Source organism: Schistocerca cancellata, chromosome 3 (assembly GCF_023864275.1).
Source record: "Schistocerca cancellata isolate TAMUIC-IGC-003103 chromosome 3, iqSchCanc2.1, whole genome shotgun sequence".
Classification (NCBI taxonomy): Eukaryota; Metazoa; Arthropoda; class Insecta; order Orthoptera; family Acrididae; genus Schistocerca; species Schistocerca cancellata.
Window position 1 is genome coordinate 714,383,216 of NC_064628.1, and position 27,186 is coordinate 714,410,401.

Here is a 27,186-nt window from a genome sequence, read left to right on the forward strand (position 1 = left end):
GCTTGTCTTCAAAACAAGACAAATGAGCAACTACTGTGCTACAGACTGAATGAATTTACACTTACAAAAATGCAAGATTAAACTTTTTACACAGAAAAACTTGTGCAGAAGGTATAATGTAATAAAAAAAATCTATGCAGTAACTAGTGGCTGTCAACTGGTGACCAATATTTGCTGCATCAAAGGCAAACCCTTAAGCAGAAATTGGACTTACTTTATTACAGTTGCCAGCTGACAGTTAGGTTTTATGTCAAATACTGTACATTTACGTATATGTATTAACAGACTATTTTTATGCAGAAAATGCTATAGTATAGAATAATATAGGAAAAGACAGATTGCTGTTTACCATAAAGATAACACACATTCTGTCTCAAGCTGGTGGATGTGTGTGCATTAGGTGTGCTTGCTTGTATAAATTAATGGTGTGTGTTTCTCTTTTTCCAATGAAGACTGTGGCTGAAAGCTTATATGTAAGTGTCTTTTAATGGTGCCTGTCTGCAACTTAGTGTGTTATCTTTATAGTAAGTAGCAATATGTCTTTGCCTACATTGTTTATATGCATATCTCGCGTTTCCATTGTTTGATACTATAGTATGCAGTTAAAATACCAGAAGAAAGAAAATATAATTTTGAAATTTAGTATTTAAAGTTTACTTATCAAGTTTTCTTATCATACACCTTATTACATGCAGATGTTAATATATCTGTTTATTATTGCTCATGAGATGCAGAAATGCAAATTAAATACATTAAAATATATTTGCTACCTATAGTGCATATATCTTTTTGTTTCAAATTAAACAGCAGTGTCTGTGAAACAGAATATCTTGTACTTAGCCTCAAATTTCAATTATTTCCAGCTTGTTCAGTATTCTACATTTTTTCATTTGTTTTGTGCCATGTGAGTAACTGCTTCTGATTTAACTTCTGACTACTTTGTTCCACTTTTCGTTTTTGGTTTTCTCTGGTGATGGAAATCTAAAGGCTACTTTCAGAATGTATCTTTGTTCAGAAATTCATGTTTTTCAGTCGTCATCTCTTTAGGATAACTTCTGATTTCCTGGAGCCACTTGCACCAGGGAGATTTTTCTGTAGTTAATATGTTCAAAAAACCTCTTACATATCCTGTTTTCATTCATCCAAACCACATGGCTGTAAAACAACATTCTTTGTTTTCTCCATAATTATGTTTCTTTGTTCAGTTTTCTTGTACAGATCTCGTTACTACTGATCCTGTGTTCATCATTGTGTTTTACTTGCTCTGATACTTTTCAGGTTTTCTATTTCTCCAATCTTAATCAAATCCAGGCATACAGCTGCACATAAGCATTCTGCTTTTATTACTTTAATATAGAGCTGTAACTTTTCTCAATTGGTAGATGTAATATGAGTGACTGACAATATTTTTCTATTAGTTTTACTTTAAGTAATCTTACAAAAAATTGAAACAATGTACAGTGTCAACTTTCTTAGCCACCACAGTCTGACAAGTGACTGACACAACAGCAAAATTCCATTATTGTCTTAACTTATTAAAAACAGTATTACATTTATGTTGTGTACCTTGTATTAAAGCATCACTATAAGTTCTCACAAGTGTAATTAAAATCCATACTGAGAACAATGTTGTCTGTAGTTCTTCATTCTGTAGAGACATTAATAAACTTCAGCATAAACACTGAACTATTAACAATCAGTTTACTGCCTTAGTGTGAAATGTTTATCAAGATCCTCACATTACTTTATTTTAACTCATATTTGCTCCATCAATGCTGCCAATGTTAATACACCCAAAGAGAGGCTATCGTAGTAATGCATCACAGTTGACTAACAGAATTTGTGCATTCAAACTTGTGAAACTTCTATACTTTAAATGCTAATGTTTTATTGTTTTCTTATACATTTACAGAGAAATGCCTTCATCATGCTATAATGCAACCTCTATTGCATTCTAGGGTCATAATTTCACAATGGAGAAGCATTTGTATGCTTAAGAACATCAGCCTAAAAGTGGTTGTGTTTTGTTTTTATTACATTACCAATGCACATGAAAAATCTGAATACCTTACGTGCAGAGTTGTTTCATTATCAGCTGCATATTACAAATACAATAACTATTTCTAGGAAAACCATGTTTACTCCACATATGTGAAGATGAACTATAAAACTGTATATATTGCATTCTGCAGCTGTTTCTGACTGAATAACTAAATGATTTGGGTGGAACCATATTCAGTCTTCACATATTTATCATATTGTTGTTTTAGTCTTCCATACATTTCCTCATTGCCTTAGACAAACTGTTTATAAAACATGAGCAACAAAATTTTTCTGAGTTTTTTGCTGTTTACAAAATAAAATTGAAAGAAGATAGTAAAACGTTACATTAGGAAGGAAAGGAAGCAATTCAAATGTCTCACAGATATAATTTTAAAAGGAAATGTCTTCTTTTTTCTTTGTTGTTGTGCAGTAAACTGAATTAGTTCCTTTGTCAGTATCAATAATAAATTGTTTGTTGTTTCATCGTGCATGGCATTTACAGCACTACCATGTCATTTAACACTTTTTGTGTGAATGTGCTCGTACACGCATATGAGATCAATATGTTTGTGGGTAGCCATCGCAACGTGGATCGGCAGCAGCCCACCATACATCAGTACCTGTGTACACATCTGTACTTGTGCCAGCAAACCAAGCACCACGGGTTATTACATGACCACGTCCAAACGCTCCTCGATCAAAGCCTGTTACTGGCCAAGTTATTTTGTGTCCTTTCTGGACCAATTGCTGAGAGACCTCGCTTTGTATTCCAGATTCCAGTGACACTGTCCAGGGCTGGCTGCACAGAGGAAAACAAAAATAAGTTATTTTGAGTGGTGGTTACTTACTCCACTGGAAATTTAGCAATGGTTAATATTCACGTTTTTCACACCAGTATATATTCCTGCTAATGATTCCTTTTCACAATATTTTAAAATTCACTGTAAAATATCATTTTAATGTAACACACTCATTTGTTGTGTTCCATGGATCCCAAAATGAAGGGAAACTTCCAGGAATTTGGAAAAAGTCATAGTATATATTAACAGAGAGGAATAGCTGTCAGAAACTGATTCTGTACCTCATATCAACAGTCATCCATCACTAAATTACTAAATACTACTTGCACCTACACAATATAAACTAAATATAATACAGCTGGTAGAAATGACAGAACTTTGACACGGCTGCTGATGTCTCCTCTATACCAAATAACTACTGTTTGTTTGCTGCTGCTAGATCAGTATGTACATAACTACACTCGTAATAATCAAAGAATAATGGTTACCTGTATCCAGTAAGAGATCAAACCTGTTCAAATCATCAGTATTACTTATCCTGCTGTTAATGGGAGACTTCAGTCCTGTAATTGTGATAATCATATAATTTTATCAAAAGGAGAATTCAATTAACTAAACTACAAAATTTCAAGGAGATAGTATGGTTGGCTAATATCTATATTCAGCAGGGAAAATTGCAGTGTTACCAATAGACACAATAAAAATAGAAAAAAATCAGTTCTTAGCTTTCAGGACTGTTAGTTTTTTTGAGAGAGAGAAAATAATGATCATGTACAGAAGGCTGGGAGGGGAGGCAGGTCTCTTGAGTTCAAGCTACATGATACACACCTGATGTGAGAATGAGAGAGACTTTATAAATTCTTACTTCCATGCGTTATGTATACTGGTGGCATGTTAAAAACTGAAATACAGACCCCACTCTGAAGTCTACAGATCCCCAAAAAGACAAATGTCTTAAAATGTGAAAATTACTGATTGCTTAGCCTAGTTCTCCATGCATTGAAAATAATAACTGATACCATCATGAATGGAATGCAACAAAAAGTTGAAACTCCACTCTCAGAAGATAAATTTGGCTTCAAAAAATTGAAGAATCAGAGAAGGATCATTAGCTTTAAACTTAATTATACAGAAATAAATGGAAAGGAATTTAACAAGATACTTAGATTCTTTAATGTACAGAAAACACATGATATTGTAAAATAGGAAAAAACGGTTGAGGTACTGAAAAAATAGGAATTCACTGTAGAAACTGATTACCAATATGGAACCTTTACAAAAATGCCACAGCTGTTATTGGTGGGCATTCAACACAAGACGAAGCATAGACTCACAAACGGGTCTGGCAAGGTTGTACACTATCATGAATCATTTTTAATCTACCCATAGAGCAAGCACTTAAAAAATTCAGAGAACAGTTTGAAATTGGAAGTAGGTAATACTACAGAATGGGGCAGTATTGTTGTAGCAGGACAATAGTGTTTATTTGGCCTGTAGCTTAAAAGTTGAGCTCATCCAAGAAACTGCAGCAATAATGGAGCTAGTGTGCAATGTATTAACAAAGGTAACATTACTGTTTGCTTGGCTGAATGCCAAGAATTTGTTTATTTTTCAACTACAATCAGTCAGTAAATGTTATGAGAAACAGTCTATTACATGTAAAAAAAGTTAACAGTGAAAACTTGAGTTGAAGAGCTTCACAGGTTGTACAAATAGAACAAGTTAATATCGCTGATTAGTTAGTTGGGTATTATATGAACATTTACATAAATCTGTATGTAATACTATTGTAAAGTTATAGTGCTTTATATGGAAAGTTGTTTTGTTATAGGGTAATAAAAACGATGGAGAGAACATACATCAAGAACCCTGGATCCGGCGGAAGGTGCAAATACAACTCCATTTACCTGGTAAACGTGTTACCGGCTGTGCATCAGGGGAAAATGAGCATCAGGAGAGCATCAGAAGAGTTTGCTCTACTGTACACAAACTTTAACGATAAGTTACAGAATAAGTATAGACACAAGGTAGGTGCACCAATAGCTTTAAACAGGGAAGAGGAGAAAACAGTTATTGAGGATTTACTGATATGTGCCAAGTGAAGCTTTCCACTGAGAAACACAGACATATGTAACTTTGTACAGTGTTACCTTAACCATGCAGGGGAAATGGAAAAGAGATTTAAAGACAATTGGCTGGGATTAGAGTGGGTTCATGCATTTCTGAAAAGAAACTCTGAACTGACATTGAAAATCAAAGAGAACATAAAAAGAGTTAGAGCAGCTATTTCAAGGGAGATCATAATAGAATATTACAATAATCTTAGGGAAACATTGAATGAAGTTCCTGACACTAGAATAATTAACTACGATGAAACAATTTTTTCTGACGACCCAGGAGAGGTGAAGGTGCTTGACAAAAGAGGCTTGAAGCATCCTAGGAGAATTTTAGACACAGTACATCTAAAACTTGTGACAGTGCACAATGGCAGCAGCTGCAGATGCAACATTGTTACCCGCATTTACTGTTTACAAAAGTAAGCACCTGTATGATATTTAAGCTGAGGGAGGTGTCAATGGGGCTGGTTACAACAGGAATATGAATGGGTGGTTTGATCTTGATATGTTTGAACCATGGTTCACAAAAGTTTTGTTACCCTATGCCAACAGATTGCACAGAACAATATTATGATTGGTGATACCTTATCCAGCCATCTCACAATAAGTGTCCTCAGGCTTTATGAGGAATATGACATTACATTAGATTTGTCCTCCTACCTCTATATGTAACCAACCTTTGCCAGTCTCTTGATGTGCCAGTTAAAAAAATTGGTATTGTGCCTTTCTGTCCTGCAGAAGTGTAGTGTCAGATTCCACAAAATGAGAATGATGTTAATAGTCATAAACCCTCCTGGACTGCATCCTTTAAAGAACATCTCCAGAAAGCCCAAGTTGGTGACCCAAATAAAGAGACACTGGAGTCTCAACCTTTTTTGTATTACCAGATGTTGCAGATACAATGGACATAGGAGAAGAACAATTACAGAGATGGAGGCTATGTCTTGCAAACAAGGAAAGTTTATTTTCTCTGATATTGATGTTAGTGATGTGGAATAGGACTGCTTGTAATGAAACAAGTATTTAAATCTGAGTGTGGAATTGTGTGTTGAATGTTTTGATTTTTCTCGTTCATGTATTTATATATGCAGGCCTATTTTTTACTTTATAACTACAGTAGTGTTTGTACTTTTTAAAAATTATTAACTTTTGATCATTGTAACTATGGAAAAGAGTGACATTGATAATCAAGCAAAATAAACCCCTGATGGGAATTACCCCACCCCAAGGCGTACCACTGTCAGTGATTTCTTTCCTATACTCATAATATATTCACTTGTTTCAATTTTCTGTCATCAAATGAATGAGAAAGACTCACACATATTAAATATAAAATTACATAGAATTACATAAATATGGTTTTAATGGCATGGGAAATATCAGTAAAAAATGACTAAAAATGATCTGTATTACCCCATTTTATGGTATGTTGCAAGACAGAAGATACACAGAGATGTGCTAGTGATGCTGCTATTTTAACAGAAACTGAAGAAGGCCTTGAAGCTATATTAAATAAATTGGATAAAATTATAGGAAAAGAACAGAACATGAATATAAATGAGTCTAAAGCAATGGTGCTGACTTGTGAAAAAAGAAGGTTTCTTGTGAAAAAAGAAGGCAAGCCAGTGTCTGAGAGCATACATGTGACAACTTGCAGTAACAGAAAGGCTCATTCACTTATTGAAGAAGCAAGATCATGATATGGAAGAAACAAAGAAGAAATAAAAACTGGAACTGATCAAGAAAAGAGAGCCATCAATAGAAAAAAATATTAATCCGAAAAAATAACAGTTGTAAATCAGGATAAGGTTTCTGAAGGTGTGTACATGAATGTGGCTCTGGAGACTTAAAAAAGAAAAGATTGGATTCTTCTGAGATGTTTTTATGGGAACACCCCAAAAAATCAAATGGATTGATAAGATAACAAGTGAAATCCTCAAGAGATTGGGAGAGGGGTGGGTGAAATGCTACTGCACAAAAAAATGCAGATTATTTATCACCTCTTGTGATACAAGGAGCTAAAAATAATAATATGGACATATTTTAATGGAAAAAGGAAAAGAGGAAGGCTACGGCTGAAGTACATAGTTCAGTGTATAAAGGATGTCATGAAAATCATGAAACAAAATGAGTTTCTATGCAACCAGTGCAGAAAAACTAGTTTAATCTAACAAGGGAAATGTTATTGCTGTAAGTTAAAAGTAAAAAACGTACATGAAATCATCACAAGATCAAAAGCAAGTGAAAAGATGGAAGCAAGTTCAATGCACAGCAAGTGTAAACATTGTGACGACTTTCGTATTGTGATATCTGCAAGAAATAGTGAAATAGAAGAACTAAAGAGGACTGTAATCCAACTAGAGAAACAGTTGGAAAATCGGGACTGTAATAATCAAGAAGAACATTATCAACACAAGCTCCAAACAACATCAGACACCAGTGACGTAAACGAAAAAAGTACAGCAGCCACAAGCACAAAACTTGGACATATCAAAGTAACTGCTTCAAACAAAACTCCAAACGAGTCTGGAAACAATGTAGCTGAAAAACAAGTGAGTCCAGAAACTATTAAAAAACAGCAGTTGTCACGTTTTTTGAAATCTACTAGTGTTTCAAAACATGACCAACGCAAAAAAGACAAAAAAGTACTAATTTTTGCCGATAGTCACAGTTGTCAACTGGCGGAAAAAGTGACTGACACACACAGTCAAACCTAAGCGTACAAGCCTTCATAAAGCCAGGGACAGGAATGGAAGAAGTTACAAAGTCTCTTGCAAAATCATGTGAAAACCTTGACTTTAATGACTGTGTCATAATTTGTGCAGGCACAAACGATGTTGGCAGAGATAAAGGTAAAATACTCATCACAGTTCTCAACAGTGTGCTGCCCAAATTAAACAAAACAAATGTAACTGTGGTAAATCAACCCCATAGGTATGACTTACTGCCCTGGTCATGTGTAAACAAACTGATAGAAAGATAAATGATCTGTGCAAAAAATATCCTTATGTGAATCTAATAGATGTCAGTACATTAAACAGAGACATGCATACCAGTCATGGCCTACATTTAAATTACTATGGTAAACAGTTCTTGGCTGAAGAAATCTGCCATCTTGTAAACAAGAGTGACAAATAGCACAAAAAGATTGCAGGTCAGAGTACGTTGGAGAAATGGATCACTAGGGAAGACTCATCTCGCCCAACTAGAAGAAATATCAGGCAGGTATTTTCAGAAAAAAATGCAAATTTTCTTAAATAAGCTGCATAAAACAAGGTGTGATATTGTAGTATGTGGTGGCTTTAATATAGATTTTCTTAGTAAATGTAAACAGAAAACCGCCCTTGGCAGTCTCATTAAAACACATAACCTTACAGCCACAGTTAAAGTTGCAACGAGAATAACACCAACCAGTCAGACAGGTTTAGATCAAATCCTGATTGATAAAGAGAAATTGGAGTGGTCAGTAAAAGTGTTTAACACAAGATACAGTGACCACAAAGCTCAAATACTTACCACCACAAAGGAAGGAAGACCCATTAAGAATAACTTACTAAAGGTCAAGAGAAGGATCTACAGGCAGAAAAGCATTGACCACTTTAACTCACTATTGCATACTGAAGACTGGTCTGATATCTATGAAAAGCAAAATCTGAATTCGAAATTCAATATTTTTCTAGAAAAAATGGTAAAGCATTTTGATACAGCCTTCCCTCAAAAAATGGTAAATATAAGAGAGAAAACAAGAGGAAAGGGTTGGATTACTAAGGGAATCAGAACTTCTTGCCAGAAAAAAAGGGAGCTCCACAGAATCTGCAAAGAAAATAATGCCACTGAGGAAATGCATACTCACTACAAAACATACACTAAAATCTTACAAAAGGTCATTAAACAGGCAAAAAGAATGTACAATGATTACTACATAAATAATTCTACAAATAAAGTGAAAGCTATGTGGGACATCATTAAAAAAGAAACTGGCAAAAATAAGAGAACTGAGGAGAAAATTGTCTTGATACACAACAATAAAAAGATTTTACAGCCTACAGAAACAGCAAACATATTCAACAAATACTTCTCTGGGATAGCTGAAAATTTAATAAAAACTAATTTTAGTTCAACTCAGCATCAAGTGGTAAACAAGTGCAACAGTAATAAATTTTCAATGTTTGTGGACCAAGTAAGCAGGGAGGAGAAATTGAAGGCTGTCAGAGAACTAAAGACAACATACTCAGCAGGAATTGATGGTATACCAAACAGAATCCTAAAACTCTGTATCCAAAATAAAATTGACCCACTTACTCACTTATGCAACTGTTCCCTAGAGTCAGGCATCTTTCCAGATCAACTAAAAACATCAAAAGTCATCCCTATTTTCAAAGCTGGTGACAAAGATGAGGTAATAAACTATCGTCCCATTACATTAACATCCTGTTTCTCAAAAGTAATAGAAAAAATTATGTGTAGTAAGTTGTTAAAGTTTATAAACAAAAATAGTGTGATATCTAATACTCAACATGGCTTTAGAAGCAAGAAATCAACAGAGACAGCAATCTATGAATGCATATCTACTGTATTAAAAATAATAGATGAAAAGCAACAAACAACAGGTATATTTTTGGACCTAACCAAAGCCTTTGATATGGTAAACCACAAAACCCTATTGAAGAAGCTAGAGCACTATGGAATTAGGGGGTTGGCAAATGACTGGATTCGTTCATTTCTCAGTGACCATAAACAAAAAGTATGCATCAGACATATAGATGATAAAGCATGAATAATCACAGAATATGTATCATCAGAAAGCCCAATCACGGGGTACCGTAAGGCTCGGTAATGGGACCCCTACTTTTCTTGTTATATATCAATGATTTGGATATACATATTGATTCCCACAAAGTAATACTGTTTACTGATGATACAATAATACTGGTAAAAGCAGCAAAAAATGAAGATATACAAGAAGAAATAAACAGTTACAAAACAACTAAGTAATTGGACAGCAGAAAATCAGTTGATAATAAACTAAAACAAAACAGTAGCCTTAAATTTCCATAACCACCGAAACACCACATTGATATATCCAGAAATAAAAATCAATCAACACCCTACTGCAAATGTTGAGGCTACAAAATTTCTCGGCATCTGGATACAAAGAGACTTAAAATGGGAGAAACACATATAACAAATTAATGCCAAGCTGAGCACAGGCTGTTATCTTCTTAGGGTTCTTAAACGTTGCATAAATGAACAGGCACTATTGTGTGCCTATTATGCGTACTTCAGTGCCCATCTCAAGTATGGACTCATATTCTGGGGAAATTCCCCAGCAGCTCAATGGACTTTCAGAATACAAAAAAGAGCCATTAGGATTATGACAGGGAGTGGTGCTCGACAGTCCTGCAAACCAATATTTAAAGCACTGAATATACTACCTCTACCGTCTATGTTTATTGTTGACACACTAATGTACGTAAAAAAGTATATGATTGGAAATGATGATAATACTTTAAAAAACAAAGATATACATGATTATAATACTCGAATAAAATATAACTTGCATGTAACCCCAGCCAGTACCAGTTTTTATCAGAAAGGTACATGCTATCTGGGTATTAAACTCTATAATAGACTATCAAATAGTATAAAATACTTACAAAATATTAGTGCTTTTGAAAGATCTGTCAGAGAATATCTACAGTACCACTGTTTCTACTCAGTAAAGGAATACTTGGAGCAGAATAACTGTTAAGAACTAAAGCTACTGTAATTTGTAACATTGTATCATTGTAAGAACTACAACTATTGAAATTGGTAGCATGTTGAAAAATGATTATTTAAATATGTATCATTTTGAACTTAGTAATAAGTCCAATATCATCCTGTACACTGTACTACATATGATCAAAGGACTCAATAAATAAATAAATAAATAAACTCTTACACGGCAATAAAGAAGAAGGCAGAAAGTCATGGAGATGGAGATCTGCTGTCAAATGATCCTTAATTTAAGCACTAAAGGAGGGAAGCCACTCCCATTTTCCTTTTTTCTGGTTCTGCAATAGTGTGATATTAGCCTAAATTCTCTCTATTCACCTGGAGGTATCACTTCAGTCTCTGTGATTGTCAAATCCTTTATTGATGTTCCATTTGCTTTTGTATTTTCTTGTGTGAATATATAAGTTCGTGTCTTATTTCTAAGGCTTTTTCTGAACTAAATTAGTGTTCTTCCAGATCATGGTCTTGTCAAGTTGCAGCATTTTTCTTGATTAGTAGCTGGTCATATTGGATGTTACTTACATTTAGCCATGCAGGTAACTTCTTACCAGAGGCATGTAGACTAAGGTCATGCTGTGTATGATGTGACCAAGTGTCACAATGGTGTACGAATGGTCAGCACACCTGAGCATTTACAAATTTTATGGAACACTTAGTTAAAATTTGTAAACTCACTCAAAGAGTGAGATAATCTTGACTTTTGTGCAATAAGTATTCTTAGTAATATGTCTAAAGTAATCTTGGAATGTATAATTAGATTGTGGTCAAAACTGTTACCTGCATATCTGGTCAAAACCAGTTATAGTATTGTGAAATTCTGATGTGATTGTATTACAACAAGTATAAAAAATAAAAACATAATAACTTAATCTTTAAGATAGTATGTCATTATCTGCAAAGAGAACCACTGCTTCTTTAACATTTAATAAGGGCTTGATGAAAAGATGGTGGCACTCTAGGCCAGAGACTTCTTGGTACTTTGCCCCACACTCCCACCAAATGCTCATTTGTTTTTATTTTTAAGACACTATTTGCAGCTTTTCTTGTCATCATCTCTGTCCTCCTCAATTTCCTTATTTCCAAATGTTTGAAGCTCCACGTTACCATCACAAGCAATGTTGCTTCTATTCCTAACTCTTCCACCACTGTCATCACACATTCATCACCATCAGTGCTTTCATTACATAGTGTTAAAAATACACATTGACTTTTAATGTTACTACTACTGATCAGGTAGTTCAAATTTGCATTTTCACATTTAGAAAAAAATATTTCCTAAGTCTTTTACTTGAATGGCATATTCCAATCTTTTGTTAAATAGTTAATTTCCTATTTAGTGCACTGCATAGCTTTTTCACACTGCTCCTTTTTTCAGGTAAAGTGATTTTTTTAAAGAAAAAGAATGTTAACTAAAATGCACAGGGATGATAACTGGTAACAAAAGCAGTATTAACTCGTACATGAACTGATGATAAGACACAACTTTACAGTCATTGTGACAGCAATGTTAAAAGATGCCCTCCAGCAGAACTCACCAATGACCTAAACACTAAGCTAGTGACAGTTGTGCTGGCCACTGGGTTGCCTTCCATGTTTCCCCTTTTTCCCTATGTCTATTGAAAATACGAGAGCTGATGGAGGTCTAGTGATGCCCCCTTTTCCTAGATCCAGGCCTATGTGTCTAATGCATAAATCCAGCACTACCTCCAATTCAGAAATGTACCAGGGAATGTTTCACAAATACGCTCTCATGAAACACTTCAAATAAAACAATCTCATTAATTATCATATTTTCCAAAATATTTGAAAAACTATCACATAATCAGGTTGTGAAACATGTTGACAAGTTTGGCATTATTAATAAAAGGTAGTTTGACTTTCAAAAGATTGTATAAATTGAACAAGGTATCTTTACATATGTACATGATATCATAGACAACAACAACAACAGCGTGATAGTAGGTATCATTTGTAATTTCTCAAAAGTCTTTGATTGTGTCAGTCACAGATTACTATTAGAGAAGATCTTTCACTATGGCAATTGGCATCCAATATATAACCTAATTATATTTTGCCTCATCAGCAGAAGACAAAAAGAAGTGCTGGAAAGTGTGGACTTCAAACTAGGAGCAGCTGTATAAGATCGTTTGTAATTTGTCAAAAGTCTTTGACTGTGTCAGTCACAGATTGCTATGATTTTAATGATCTTCTTTGTTTTAGTGTCTTGGCTTTATTTTTTTAATAGAATCTTTCATTATTTTCCATAAGAGTCATTGTTATTTAAAGTCACTATTCTTTGTCATTTATTTATATTTTGTCTCTACTCATTCCACTCTTATTACAGTGGTATTTTGAAGAACTTTCTCAGAGACGTGCTTTTGACAGAATTGCTTAGATGTTCAGTTATCAACCAATTTCTCCATACAACTTCCAAATGTGAAACCTCAGAAATATAGTTTATATTTATATTCATACATTCTTGTCCTGAGGTCTTGCTGGTATAATTAGATGCCTCAGTTGTTATGTGTCCTGTATGCTCCTTTAGTTTCCACCTTGTCTTGTTCTTAATCTGAACTACTGAAAGTTTTCTCTGGATATATGTGTTGTCCACAAAACCACCTTATTGTCAAAATAATCAGCTAAGAAAATCACACATTTGTAACCTCACCAGTTCATTTTCTGAGACTATATATTACTCTTATTAGACAGAAAGAGTATCTATGAAGTAAGCAATTACCTCAGAGTCAGTTTTATATGAAATACAGATAAAAATGAATGAGAAAGATAATACATATGCACTACGTAAAGTTTCATATTCAAAAATTGGTTGAGTAGAATTAGTCAGTTTTTAAGAATATCAAGCAGCTGTGATAACAAACCTTGTACTGACATCCACAAAAAATCTTGGGTAATCCAAGGCTTGCTGTGGATCCATTCCAAATTCCACCATGTTGAGTAGCACCTGGAAGAGAGTAATTGTGTCTTTAAGATCTGGTGTAAAACATCAATGTACAACAGTTAGGAATAGTTGGGTGAGCATGTTCTAAATAATGTGGATATGACATGAATACTATCATTTGCCAAACCTACAAATTTTCACTCTTTCTAACTAGCAACTGTTAAAAAACAGATCTGCACTAACACCACAACAAATATTTCTTTAGTAGCAGTCTCATTTCTTTTGGGTTAAGGCCACACATATTGTGGATTTCCATACAACCACCAGGAGATGGACTTCCTCTAACATTGGAACAAATGATTCATATTCTTTTGACTAATTTTGACTATATCTCTTTGTTCACTGAAAATAGCAAAACCTGCTCTTTATCCTTACCAGTCCTCCAAGAGCAGGATTCTGTCACCCGTCTAACCTACACAATAGCTTTGTCTGCCTACCTGTCACAGGCACTCGCCTGTGACTGTGAAGGCAGTCATATTTTATTGATACCAACTTTACTGCAACAAATACATAATGTGGTTGACTTCAGTAGCAGCTTCATGTGGATTCTTTACTAACCTGTCCTGCCTAGTGCCTGAGCTCCTGAACTGCAAAAGTAGGAACACCCTTCACAACAGAATTATCATTCCCATTAACTCCATGGGCTGAATCTTTGCAGTTCCCTATCCATTACTTGTCTCTAACCGTCACCTGTTCTTATGCAGGGTATTCCTGGAGGTAGTATGGACCAAAACAAGAAAAGATCATCTAATCAAATCTTTAAAGAGCATACCTTAAGAGCTATGAGTAGTTGTTCACCTCCACTACTGTGACACACATATCTTCTACTGATCAAGTGCTTGTAGCTCTTAAAATATGCACTTTAAACCCCATGGTTACTAGACAATATTTTCTTGTTTTGGTCATACTGTCTTGTCCCAAAATATGGAAAGGAAAGAGCTTGCAGTAGAAGAGATGAACTGCTCATAGCTATTATTTTTTGCATTTTAGAGCTGATGTTTACTAGAATTTTTTGCTTCAAATGGTCATTTGTGTCACATCCCTGAATACTGACCATTCCTCCTTTATATTTTTTGTGACACATCAAAACAAAGAAACAAAGTGCTCCGATATGCATGCCTGTAATACAAGAAATAAAGACTGCTACTACAGAAAAAGAACTAAATTAAAAACAACAGACCATAGTCCGTGCATTAGTGGTCAAATATGGTACAACAGATTACCGAGCTCTATAAGTTGCCACAAAGGGAACTTATTAAAAATGAAACTGAAACATTTCTTGATTGACAAGTGTTTATACTCTTTAAGTGAATATTAATATTAAAAAAAAATTATATATATATATATACCTAAAAACAAAGATGATGTGACTTACCAAATGAAAGTGCTGGCAGGTCGACAGACACACAAACGAACACAAACATACACACAAAATTCAAGCTTTCGCAACAAACTGTTGCCTCATCAGGAAAGAGGGAAGGAGAGGGAAAGACGAAAGGATGTGGGTTTTAAGGGAGAGGGTAAGGAGTCATTCCAGTCCCGGGAGCGGAAAGACTTACCTTAGGGGGAAAAAAGGATGGGTACACACTCGCACACACACACACACATATCCATCCACACATATACAGACACAACAAAGGCAAATGTCTGCTTGTGTCTGTGTATATGCGGATGGATATGTGTGTGTGTGCGAGTGTATACCTGTCCTTTTTTCCCCCTAAGGTAAGTCTTTCCGCTTCCGGGATTGGAATGACTCCTTACCCTCTCCCTTAAAACCCAAATCTTTTTGTCTTTCCCTCTCCTTCCCTCTTTCCTGACGAGGCAACCGTTGGTTGCGAAAGCTAGAATTTTGTGTATATGTTTGTGTTTGTTTGTGTGTCTATCGACCTGCCAGCGCTTTTGTTTGGTAAGTCTCATCATCTTTCTTTTTAGATATATTTTTCCCACGTGGAATGTTTCCCTCTATTATATTCATATATATATATATATATATATATATATATGAAAATGTCTGCTTGTGTCTGTGTATATGCGGATGGATATGTGTGTGTGTGCGCGAGTGTATACCTGTCCTTTTTTCCCCCTAAGGTAAGTCTTTCCGTTCCCGGGATTGGAATGACTCCCTACCCTCTCCCTTAAAACCCACATCCTTTTGTCTTTCCCTCTCCTTCCCTCTTTCCTGACGAAGCAACCGTTTGTTGTGAAAGCTTGAATTTTGTGTGTATGTTTGTGTTTGTTTGTGTGTCTATCGACCTGCCAGCGTTTTTGTTTGGTAAGTCTCATCATCTTTCTTTATATATATATAAAGGATGTGGGTTTTAAGGGAGAGGGTAAGGAGTCATTCCAATCCCGGGAGCGGAAAGACTTACCTTAGGGGGAAAAAAGGAAAGGTATACACTCGCGCACACACACACACACACATATCCATCCACACATACACAGACACAAGCAGACATTTGTAAAGGCAAAGAGTTTGGGCAGAAATGTCAGTCGGGACGGAAGTACAGAGGCAATGATGATGTTGAAAGACAGGTGAGGTATGAGCGGCGGCAGATTGAAATTAGAAATTAGCGGAGATTGAGGCCTGGCGGATAGCGAGAAGAGAGGATATGCTGAAGGGCAAGTTCCCATCTCCGGAGTTCAGACAGGTTGGTGTTAGTGGGAAGTATCCAGATAACCCGGACGGTGTAACACTGTGCCAAGATGTGCTGGCCGTGCACCAAGGCATGTTTAGCCACAGGGTGATCCTCATTGCCAACAAACACTGTCTGCCTGTGTCCATTCATGCGAATGGACAGTTTGTTGCTGGTCATTCCCACATAGAACGCTTCACAGTGTAGGCAGGTCAGTTGGTAAATCACGTGGGTGCTTTCACACGTGGCTCTGCCTTTGATCGTGTACACCTTCCGGGTTACAGGACTGGGATAGGTGGTGGTGGGAGGGTGCATGGGACAGGTTTTACACCGGGGGCGGTTACAGGGGTAGGAGCCAGAGGGTAGGGAAGGTGGTTTGGGGATTTCATAGGGATGAACTAAGAGGTTACAAAGGTTAGGTGGACGGCGGAAAGACACTCTTGGTGGAGTGGGGAGGATTTCATGAAGGATGGATCTCATTTCAGGGCAGGATTTGAGGAAGTCGTATCCCTGCTGGAGAGTCACATTCAGAATCTGATCCAGTCCCGGAAAGTATCCTGTCACAAGTGGGGCACTTTTGGGGTTCTTCTGTGGAAGGTTCCGGGTTTGAGGAGATGAGGAAGTGGCTCTGGTTATTTGCTTCTGTACCAGGTCGGGAGGGTAGTTACGGGATGCAAAAGCTGTTTTCAGGTTGTTGGTGTAATGATTCAAGGATTCCGGACTGGAGCAGATTCATTTGCCACGAAGACCTAGGCTGTAGGGAAGGGACCGTTTGATGTGGAATGGGTGGCAGCTGTCATAATGGAGGTACTGTTGCTTGTTGGTGGGTTTGATGTGGACGGACGTGTGAAGCTGGCCATTGGACAGGTGGAGGTCAACGTCAAGGAAAGTGGCATGGGATTTAGAGTAGGACCAGGTGAATCTGATGGAACCAAAGGAGTTGAGGTTGGAGAGGAAATTCTGGAGTTCTTCTTCACTGTGAGTCCAGATCATGAAAATGTCATCAATAAATCTGTACCAAACTTTGGGTTGGCAGGCCTGGGTAACCAAGAAGGCTTCCTCTAAGCGACCCATGAATAGGTTGGCGTACGAGGGGGCCATCCTGGTACCCATGGCTGTTCCCTTTAATTGTTGGTATGTCTGGTTTTCAAAAGTGAAGAAGTTGTGGGTCAGGATGAAGCTGGCTAAGGTAATGAGGAAAGAGGTTTTAGGTAGGGTGGCAGGTGATCGGTGTGAAAGGAAGTGCTCCATCGCAGTGAGGCCCTGGACGTGCGGGATATTTGTGTACAAGGAAGTGGCATCAATGGTTACAAGGATGGTTTCTGGGGGTAACGGATTGGGTAAGGATTCCAGGCGTTCGAGAAAGTGGTTGGTGTCTTTGATGAAGGATGGGAGACTGCATGTAATGGGTTGAAGGTGTTGATCCACATAGGCAGAAAACTATCAAAAAACTATCCAATCTCCTGGTTTCCCACCTCCGGAAAGGCAACTCACTCACCCTTCACAACCTTTCCAGCAAACCTCAACCACCTCTCATTGCACACAAACCCAGTCTCTCCCATCTACTCAATCTCCCACTTCCAGCTCCATTCCCTCCAAAACCTCAAAATTCCGATCAACACAATCTGGCACCACAACACCCTAATTCAGTAGTTAACCTTTCCTCCAAACCTCTCTCCCAATCCGAAACCTCTGTCCTATCCAAAGGCCTCACCTTCAGCCCCACTCCCAGATTCAACCAAACAGCCCTCGTCAAAGATTTACTGTCCTACACTCGTACTCTCTGCTGGAAGTATCACTTTGCCACGAAGAAAAATGATCCTAATCCTACCCCTAATGATCCAACTCCCCAAGACACTATCCAAATTGAACCCTGCCTGGAACAGTTCCGTCCTCCGTCACAGCGGGACCCACCTCCTCTTCCTCAAAATCACCCTCTCCAAACCTTCCAGGAATTTCTGACTTCCAGCCTTGCCTCTCAATCCTTCTTAAAAAACCTTAATCCTACTCCCAACATCACCACTGCTGAAGCCCAGGCTATCCGTGATCTGAAAGCTGACCGGTCCATCGTCATTCTTCCGGCGGACAAGGGTTCCACGACCGTGGTACTTGATCGTAGGGAGTATGTGGCTGAGGGACTGCGTCAGCTTTCAGACAACACCACATACAAAGTTTGCCAAGGTAATCCCATTCCTGATGTCCAGGCAGAGCTTCAAGGAATCCTCAGAACCTTAGGCCCCCTACAAAACCTTTCACCTGACTCCATCAACCTCCTGACCCCACCGACACCCCGCACCCCTACCTTCTACCTTCTTCCTAAAATTCACAAACCCAATCATCCCGGCCGCCCCATTGTAGCTGGTTACCAAGCCCCCACAGAACGTATCTCTGCCTACGTGGATCAACACCTTCAACCCATTACATGCAGTCTCCCATCCTTCATCAAAGACACCAACCACTTTCTCGAACGCCTGGAATCCTTACCCAATCCGTTACCCCCAGAAACCATCCTTGTAACCATTGATGCCACTTCCTTGTACACAAATATCCCGCACGTCCAGGGCCTCGCTGCGATGGAGCACTTCCTTTCACGCCGATCACCTGCCACCCTACCTAAAACCTCTTTCCTCATTACCTTAGCCAGCTTCATCCTGACCCACAACTTCTTCACTTTTGAAAACCAGACATACCAACAATTAAAGGGAACAGCCATGGGTACCAGGATGGCCCCCTCGTACGCCAACCTATTCATGGGTCGCTTAGAGGAAGCCTTCTTGGTTACCCAGGCCTGCCAACCCAAAGTTTGGTACAGATTTATTGATGACATCTTCATGATCTGGACTCACAGTGAAGAAGAACTCCAGAATTTCCTCTCCAACCTCAACTCCTTTGGTTCCATCAGATTCACCTGGTCCTACTCCAAATCCCATGCCACTTTCCTTGATGTTGACCTTCACCTGTCCAATGGCCAGCTTCACACGTCCGTCCACATCAAACCCACCAACAAGCAACAGTACCTCCATTATGACAGCTGCCACCCATTCCACATCAAACGGTCCCTTCCCTACAGCCTAGGTCTTCGTGGCAAACGAATCTGCTCCAGTCCGGAATCCCTGAAGCATTACACCAACAACCTGGCAACTGCTTTCGCATCCCGCAACTACCCTCCCGACCTGGTACAGAAGCAAATAACCAGAGCCACTTCCTCATCCTCTCAAACCCAGAACCTCCCACAGAAGAACCACAAAAGTGCCCCACTTGTGACAGGGTACTTTCCGGGACTGGATCAGATTCTGAATGTGGCTCTCCAGCAGGGATACGACTTCCTCAAATCCTGCCCTGAAATGAGATCCATCCTTCATGAAATCCTCCCCACTCCACCAAGAGTGTCTTTCCGCCGTCCACCTAACCTTCGTAACCTCTTAGTTCATCCCTATGAAATCCCCAAACCACCTTCCCTACCCTCTGGCTCCTACCCTTGTAACCGCCCCCGGTGTAAAACCTGTCCCATGCACCCTCCCACCACCACCTACTCCAGTCCTATAACCCGAAAGGTGTACACAATCAAAGGCAGAGCCACGTGTGAAAGCACCCACGTGATTTACCAACTGACCTGCCTACACTGTGAAGCGTTCTATGTGGGAATGACCAGCAACAAACTGTCCATTCGCATGAATGGACACAGGCAGACAGTGTTTGTTGGCAATGAGGATCACCCTGTGGCTAAACATGCCTTGGTGCACGGCCAGCACATCTTGGCGCAGTGTTACACTGTCCGGGTTATCTGGATACTTCCTACTAACACCAACCTATCCGAACTCCGGAGATGGGAACTTGCTCTTCAATATATCCTCACTTCCCGTTATCCACCAGGCCTCAATCTCCGCTAATTTCAAGTTGCCGCCACTCATACCTCACCTGTCATTCAACAACATCTTTGCCTCTCACTTCTGCCTCGACTGACATCTCTGCCCAAACTCTTTGTCTTTAAATATGTCTGCTTGTGTCTGTATATGTGTGGATTGGATATGTGTGTGTGTGCGAGTGTGTACCCGTCCTTTTTTCCCCATAAGGTAAGTCTTTCTGCTCCCGGGACTGGAATGACTCCTTACCCTCTCCCTTAAAACCCACATCCTTTCGTCTTTCCCTCTCCTTCCCTCTTTCCTGATGAGGCAACAGTTTGTTGCGAAAGCTTGAATTTTGTGTGTATGTTTGTGTTCGTTTGTGTGTCTGTCGACCTGCCAGCAATTTCATTTGGTAAGTCACATCATCTTTGTTTTTAGATATATTTTTCCTTCGTGGAATGTTTCTTTCTATTATAACTATATATATATATATATATATATATATATTGTACTAAACTTGTAAAAAAATGCTATGATGTTTGCAAAAGACACCAGTTGGTGTCTCCATGCAAAAAAAAAATACAATAAATAAATAAAAAGACACCATGTATAATTAAAACCTCTCATGTATAATTAAATCTACAGCAGCCTCATACTAACATAAATACTTTAGCTCCATTAAAATACATTTTTGAACTGACAAAGTCCTGAGTATTTTGGTATAAGAGACCCACTGTCTCTGGTGACTTGTAACACAGTAATAGTGTAATTATGATTTATTTGGTTTGTTACCACAATAACCTTGTTTCTGTGAAAATAACTTGGTATCAAGCAAAATGACTGTAATATACAATTATTTATAATGGAAGGATCTGGTTTCTTGTAGGCACGTATGCAGAAGTGCTAAAGTACTGTGATGAGGTTGCTGTCTCTGCAGGTACAGTTCAGCATAGCATTTTTGTGCAGCTCTCCCATTGTATTCAGCAAACCAACAATGAGACTTACTCTTCAGCACTAAATCTAGCCCTGCTGCTGTGTATCAGTGTCAGTGTTCAATCAACATTACCAGAAAAACAAAACCCAAGACATAACAGAGCAGTGCTGAATGCAAGCTTGAAGACAGAACTGTTGTCAACAGAAAGGACTGTAAGCAAATGGAACAACGTTGTCTCCAAATAAGATGGAAAGCACACACTGACAACATTTATACTATTGTGTACTATTTTCAGTGTAATACAGATACAAAGTTCACTGGTGCAAGACACCATGAGAAATTCAATAACTCTGTTGTGAGCCACTGGAGACTGTAGGTCCCTCATGCTAAAATACTTAGAAGGTATCCCTGAACAATCTGTGAAAGATTGTCAGCAGCATTCTGGTTCACCCTGAGATTACTGCTGTATGGTATCTTAAGATTTTTGAAGCAGGAAACAAGACATGATTTCTTGTATACTTAGCTTGAAAATATTGATGTTGCCAATGACGTTTGACTGAAATGATTATTCGTCATGTTTCACAGTGAGAGTCCTGGACTTTGATTTTGTTGATTGTATCCATGTGTCACAAAGATACTGAAGGGAATGAAATGGAAAAGTCTGGAAGGTAGACATAAACTGTCCCTAGAGATTATATCAACAAAGCTTCAAGAACTATCTTTAAATGATGACCCTGAGAACATTTTACAACCTCCTATGTGTCACTCACACAGAGATCTTGAGGATAAGACTGGAATAATTACAGCATACGGAGAGGCATTCAAACAATCATTCTTCCCAGCCTCCATACATGAACAGAACAAGAAGAAACCTGAATAACTGTTGCAATTTGACATATTCTCTGCCATGTGCCTCACGGTGGTATGCAGAGTATAGATGTAGATGTAGAAAGAGGTTTTATATCATTCAAAAAAGGGCAGTGCCTTGTATCCCCACTCACCTGCCATTCCCTGCATACTCAACATCAAACCACAAAGAAGCACACCTCTCATGAATCAGTGCTACCCAAAACTGGAGCAAATGAATCAAATTCTCCACCAAGGTTTTGGCTACCTCTTACCATGGCCTGAAATGAGAGGTATCTTCCCTGCCCCTCCCACAGTGGCATTCTGCCACCCACACAACCTATGCAATATCCTTGTCCATCCTGCTCCCAGTCCCTTGCCCCATGATTTATATCCCTCCAATAGACCAATAGACCTAGATGCAAGACATGTCTCATGCATCCTCTCTGCCATGTCCATCAGTACTTTCACAGGCATCTCATATCCCATCAAATGCAGGACCACCTGTGAAAGCAGCCAGGTGATATACAAACTTAGTTGCAATCAATTTGCCACTTTCTATGTGGGGATGACAACTAACAAGCTCTTTGTCTGTATGAATAGTCACCACCAAACTGACCAAGAGCCAGCCTAACTACCCAATAGCTGAGCATACTGCCCAATACAGTTTGCTTGATTTCTATGACTGCCTGACAGTCTGTGATATCTGGATTCTTCCCACAAACACCAGCTTTCCTGAATTGCACAGGTGGGAACTCTCCCTGTAACATACCATTTGTTCATGTAACCATCCTGGCCACAACCTTCACAACAGTGGAATTTTGATTTTACATTCCCTGATTTTATGTTTTTCATGATTCCACACCATAAATTCATAACCCCTATGAAAAACAAATAATGTAAATGCTAAAAATTCCCTGATTTTAAATTTCTTCTTAGTGAGGTTTCCATCGATTCTATGTTCTTATGCAATGTCTCGCTTGACATCATCCCATATTCTTCCTATTGACATTTGATGAGATAGATTGAAGTTATAAGTGGCACTAAAGCTGGAAAGTTTGCACCATGGGTTGTGACAAAGTTAAAGAAATATTTTAGGCCATTTCGGAAGCAGGAGACATGAAAGAACAAATACTGATGTAATCCACAATTGGCACTGCCAACATAACTTGGAACATTTAACTTCACTGTGAAGTTATGGTACAACCACTGATAGGTTGCGGCAACAATGGAAAAACATGACAGTTAACACAAAGTGTTCCAGACCAAGCCAACATATGCTGAAGTAGCCCAGCCAACCACCTTTTGTTGTGCCACTTATAATTCACACTCGTCTGTTTGCATTATATGACACAAAATTTTGAAATTTCTTTCTTGTTTGTTTATGGATTCGTGATTTACTCTCAGTTGACATTATGAGTGTTGGTAAAATTGCTACCTAGGAGGAGAAGAATTAAATTCTCATACTGACTGATTCATTGCTCCTGTGCCTGTTTATACCTCATAATGTTTGCATGTATTTCTGATGTACTGTATTGAGCATCAATATTCATTGCCAACCTTTTAAATTCAAACACTGAGTCTTGAAGAAAATGCTCAGTCACAATCAAGGAAATATTCACCACTTCTGGCCAGTTAGCTTTTATTGGCTGGTGATTTGTTACAGAACGCAACAGCCAGTGCAGCCACCACACCACACTAACTCACTTTGTTTAGCTTACTACATAATAAGTTTACAGACCTTACCTGATAGGAATGTTTTCTGCAGTCAGGCCGCAAACCAGCCGACATGGAATAATTTTCAGGAACGCAACTGGAAACTATCTTGTTAGTTTTTCTTTTAAGAACTTCCTATCTTTTTGAGATTGTTAGCTCTCTTTGTGGTGTCACCACCAGACACCACACTTGCTAGTTGGTAGCCTTTAAATCGGCCGCGGTCCGTTAGTATACGTCGGACCCACATGTTGCCACTATCAGTGATTGCAGACCGAGCGCCGCCACACGGCAGGTCTAGTCTAGAGAGACTCCCGAGCACTCACCCCAGTTGTACAGCCAACTTTGCTAGCAATGGTTCACTGTCTACAGATGCTCTCAATTGCAGAGACGACTGTTTAGCATAGCCTTCAGCTACGTCATTGCTACGACCTAGCAAGGCACCATATTCAGTTACTATAAGTACTATCTTCAAGAATGTCTTCTGAACAGATAATATTGTGAATCATGTACTGTCAAGAGTGTCGTTCATCATTAATGGATTAAAGTTGAGTATCAAACTAATTACGTCTGCTTTCTGAATTCTAATTCCTTGTCATGCTCCAGACCTCACGTCAGTATAGTTCTTCCCTCCTCACGCCAGCCTGCATGAGCTAAAACGCATGCATTTCGGCCTCCAGTAGTAACACGGTGTTGGCTCTTCTGCCAACACAACAGGGATCTGTGTGGCAGCCTTGGACAGCAGCACAGCAAATGCAGACGACACAGTTAACGAGCTGATATTCATCTGTGCGTGCTCCAGTGCAAAAGTACTGTGCAAAATGTAGTTTAATCTCTGCCACGTAATATGCAGTGCCATAAAATAAAATATAGATTAATTGTTTCTTATTGTTCACAGTTTTTTCTTGTTTGCTGGTTTTAATTATCCCCCAGAAATTTTTATCTGTTTTAATTACAATTCAGTATTAACCAAATTTTCTATGTTTTGAAATGTATTTGTCACTATAAATGATGCAATTTTAATTAGCAATAACATTTTGATTGCGATTTGACTGCTAATATGTAGAGTTTATCTTCACAGTACAAAATAATAGTTGAGTTAGCAGGATCAAAAAGAAATCTTCTCTCCCATCTTAATTTCTGTCATATTTCGCAATAGAAGTTACCAACATATATTTCAATGTAAGTGTGCAGATGCCCCTCAGAGTCCAAAGGGTGAAGAATAAAGAGATAAATAATGGGTGTATAGTGAGTCAAAAAGATACAACTGACAATGTATGGCAGTTAGAAAATATTTCTCCCGTCTATTCTTTGTTCTGGCAACTTTCCAGGAATAAGTTATAGTAAATTATATTGACTTCATTTTTTCACGTATAACTTCTTTCATATTTTGTGAGATTTTGTGAAAGTGAATGTATACTGTTGTGGAATCATTTTTATGGAGACATTCTGTGCATAGTATAGATGCTTTTAGAGTGCAAATATGAGCTCTAAGGATAATTTGTGACCTCAAAAAAATAGAGTCATGCAAATTTTACATTACTGAGCTTGGTGTTCTGAATGCCCCATGCTTATTCATTTATGAAACTATCTTGTTCAGTAGGGACTTCCTCTTGAAAGCAGGCAAATTATTGCGGAACAAGAATGTACACAAATATTGTACCATGAGACAATGAGATATACATCAAACATATAGCAGGGTAACATGCAATCAGAGGAGCATAATTAATGTTGGTATCGTATTACCCAATAGGATACCAAAAGAAATAAAAAGTGCTACTTATACAGTGTTTAAAATGAAGCTAAAGCCATTTCCAATACAGTATTGTTTCCATGCTGTAAAAGAATATAGGTATATGTAAAAAATTGTTACTTGAGCAATTACAGATAAAATTAGATTGTAAAAACAGGTACTGTACTTAATAATAATTTGCCTGCATATTTTGCTGATACTGTATATTAGTGTATCCATATTTTGACATGTTCTTAAACAATTCCTGAAAAACGTAGGCCATAAGAATATGCACCTATTTATTTTCACTTCATTCTTGTTTACACTAAATATGACTGTATCCTCATTGTGATCTGTTGAGTATCACTTGTATAATGTGTGCTGTATGATAAAACTGGTCAGATAAAAAGTCAGTCAATCAGTTATTATGTAGTTCAGAATCTATGTTTACCCATAAGATCTTATTTAACTGGCAAAAATATAGAAATAAATTCAGAAATTAGATCTTTCAGGACAAAGCTATGGTCCTGTGGCATTAAACCTTCCACTGCATCAATGACTTATTTACTACATATTATATCACACAGACTCCTCAGTGATCACATTTGTTTTTTGTTTATGACTATTGCATATGTTTGTTTATCTCACACATTCAGTCCAAGATACACCGTGATTCACATATTGCACAAATTTATTCTTCAACAAGAGATCTACCTGGACTTGGGCCTGAGGTTGCATGAATCCACCCATTATGCCATACGTAGCCAAAAGCTCTCCAGTCTCAGCATTTGTCACCATGCTTGGTATAATTGTGTGTTGTGGGCGCTTCTTTGGAGCAAGAACATTGTTTTTTGTTGGATCTAAAGTAAACAGGGCCCCACGATTCTGGAACAGACACATTTAAATTATGTAGTTTTTGTTTGTGAGTTCACTTAGCAATTTTTGTTTATTCAGTTAGAAGGTTCAGAAACTAGGAAAAATGAGGAAAAAATAATCCTGTCATTACACTGTTTATTTGTTTACTTGGAAAGTAAAGAAGAACATTATCAATAAGAATATCAATACTATGAGAAGGAAACTTGCTACTCACCATATAGTGGAGATCCTGAGTCGTAGATAGGTGCAACAAAAAGATTTTCACAATTATAGCTTTCGGCCGCTAAGGCCTTCATCACTTCATCAGCAATAGACACACATACGCATGCATGCAGACACACACACACACACACACACACACACACACACACACACACACACACACTCTCTCTCTCTCTCTCTCTCTCTCTCTCTCTCTCTCTCTCTCTCTACCAATGCAACTCTCACATGAAATGTGGAGTGTGTATGTGTGTGTATTGTTGACAAAGACCTTAACGGCCGAAAACTATAATTGTGAGTGTTCTTTTGTTGTGCCTATCTGTGACTCAGCACCTCCGCTATATTGTGAGTAGCAACTTTCCTTCTCGTAATATTGTTACATTCCAACCTGGATTTTCCATTAAGAATATAAAGTTGTTCACTTATCAGCTATAGGCCTACATGGTTGCTCTGTAAAAAATATAAACATATGTCAAAAATGTGCTTACTGTTGCCCATCTTATGCAGTACACATTTGGAATAACTCAACATTTGTTGTTTGCAGTAATGGGGATTTTTATAACTCTGTGCTTTGATATAATGATGGATAATTTATAGTTAACGTTGCATAAACAGTGCATTCAAAACTTGCATTGCAAACAACATTTTTTTTTGTAACAAGTGCTTCATTTATTGTACAACAGTCACAAAA

At 37.9% G+C, this 27,186-nt stretch overlaps 1 protein-coding gene across 1 annotated transcript in view; it reads right to left on the bottom strand.

Moving 5' to 3' along the window:
• Positions 1-202: 202 nt before the first annotated feature.
• LOC126175715 (glutathione hydrolase-like YwrD proenzyme) overlaps positions 203-27,186 on the bottom strand; it is a 106,947-nt gene continuing 79,963 nt past the window's right edge. Inside the window, exons 9-11 of the mRNA XM_049922647.1 lie at positions 26,115-26,285; positions 13,618-13,700; positions 203-2,842 (exon numbers count right to left, since the gene is read on the bottom strand). Of these exons, the coding sequence (XP_049778604.1) occupies positions 2,602-2,842; positions 13,618-13,700; positions 26,115-26,285 (495 nt within the window). The 3' untranslated portion in view covers positions 203-2,601. The remainder of the gene's footprint in view (positions 2,843-13,617; positions 13,701-26,114; positions 26,286-27,186) is intronic.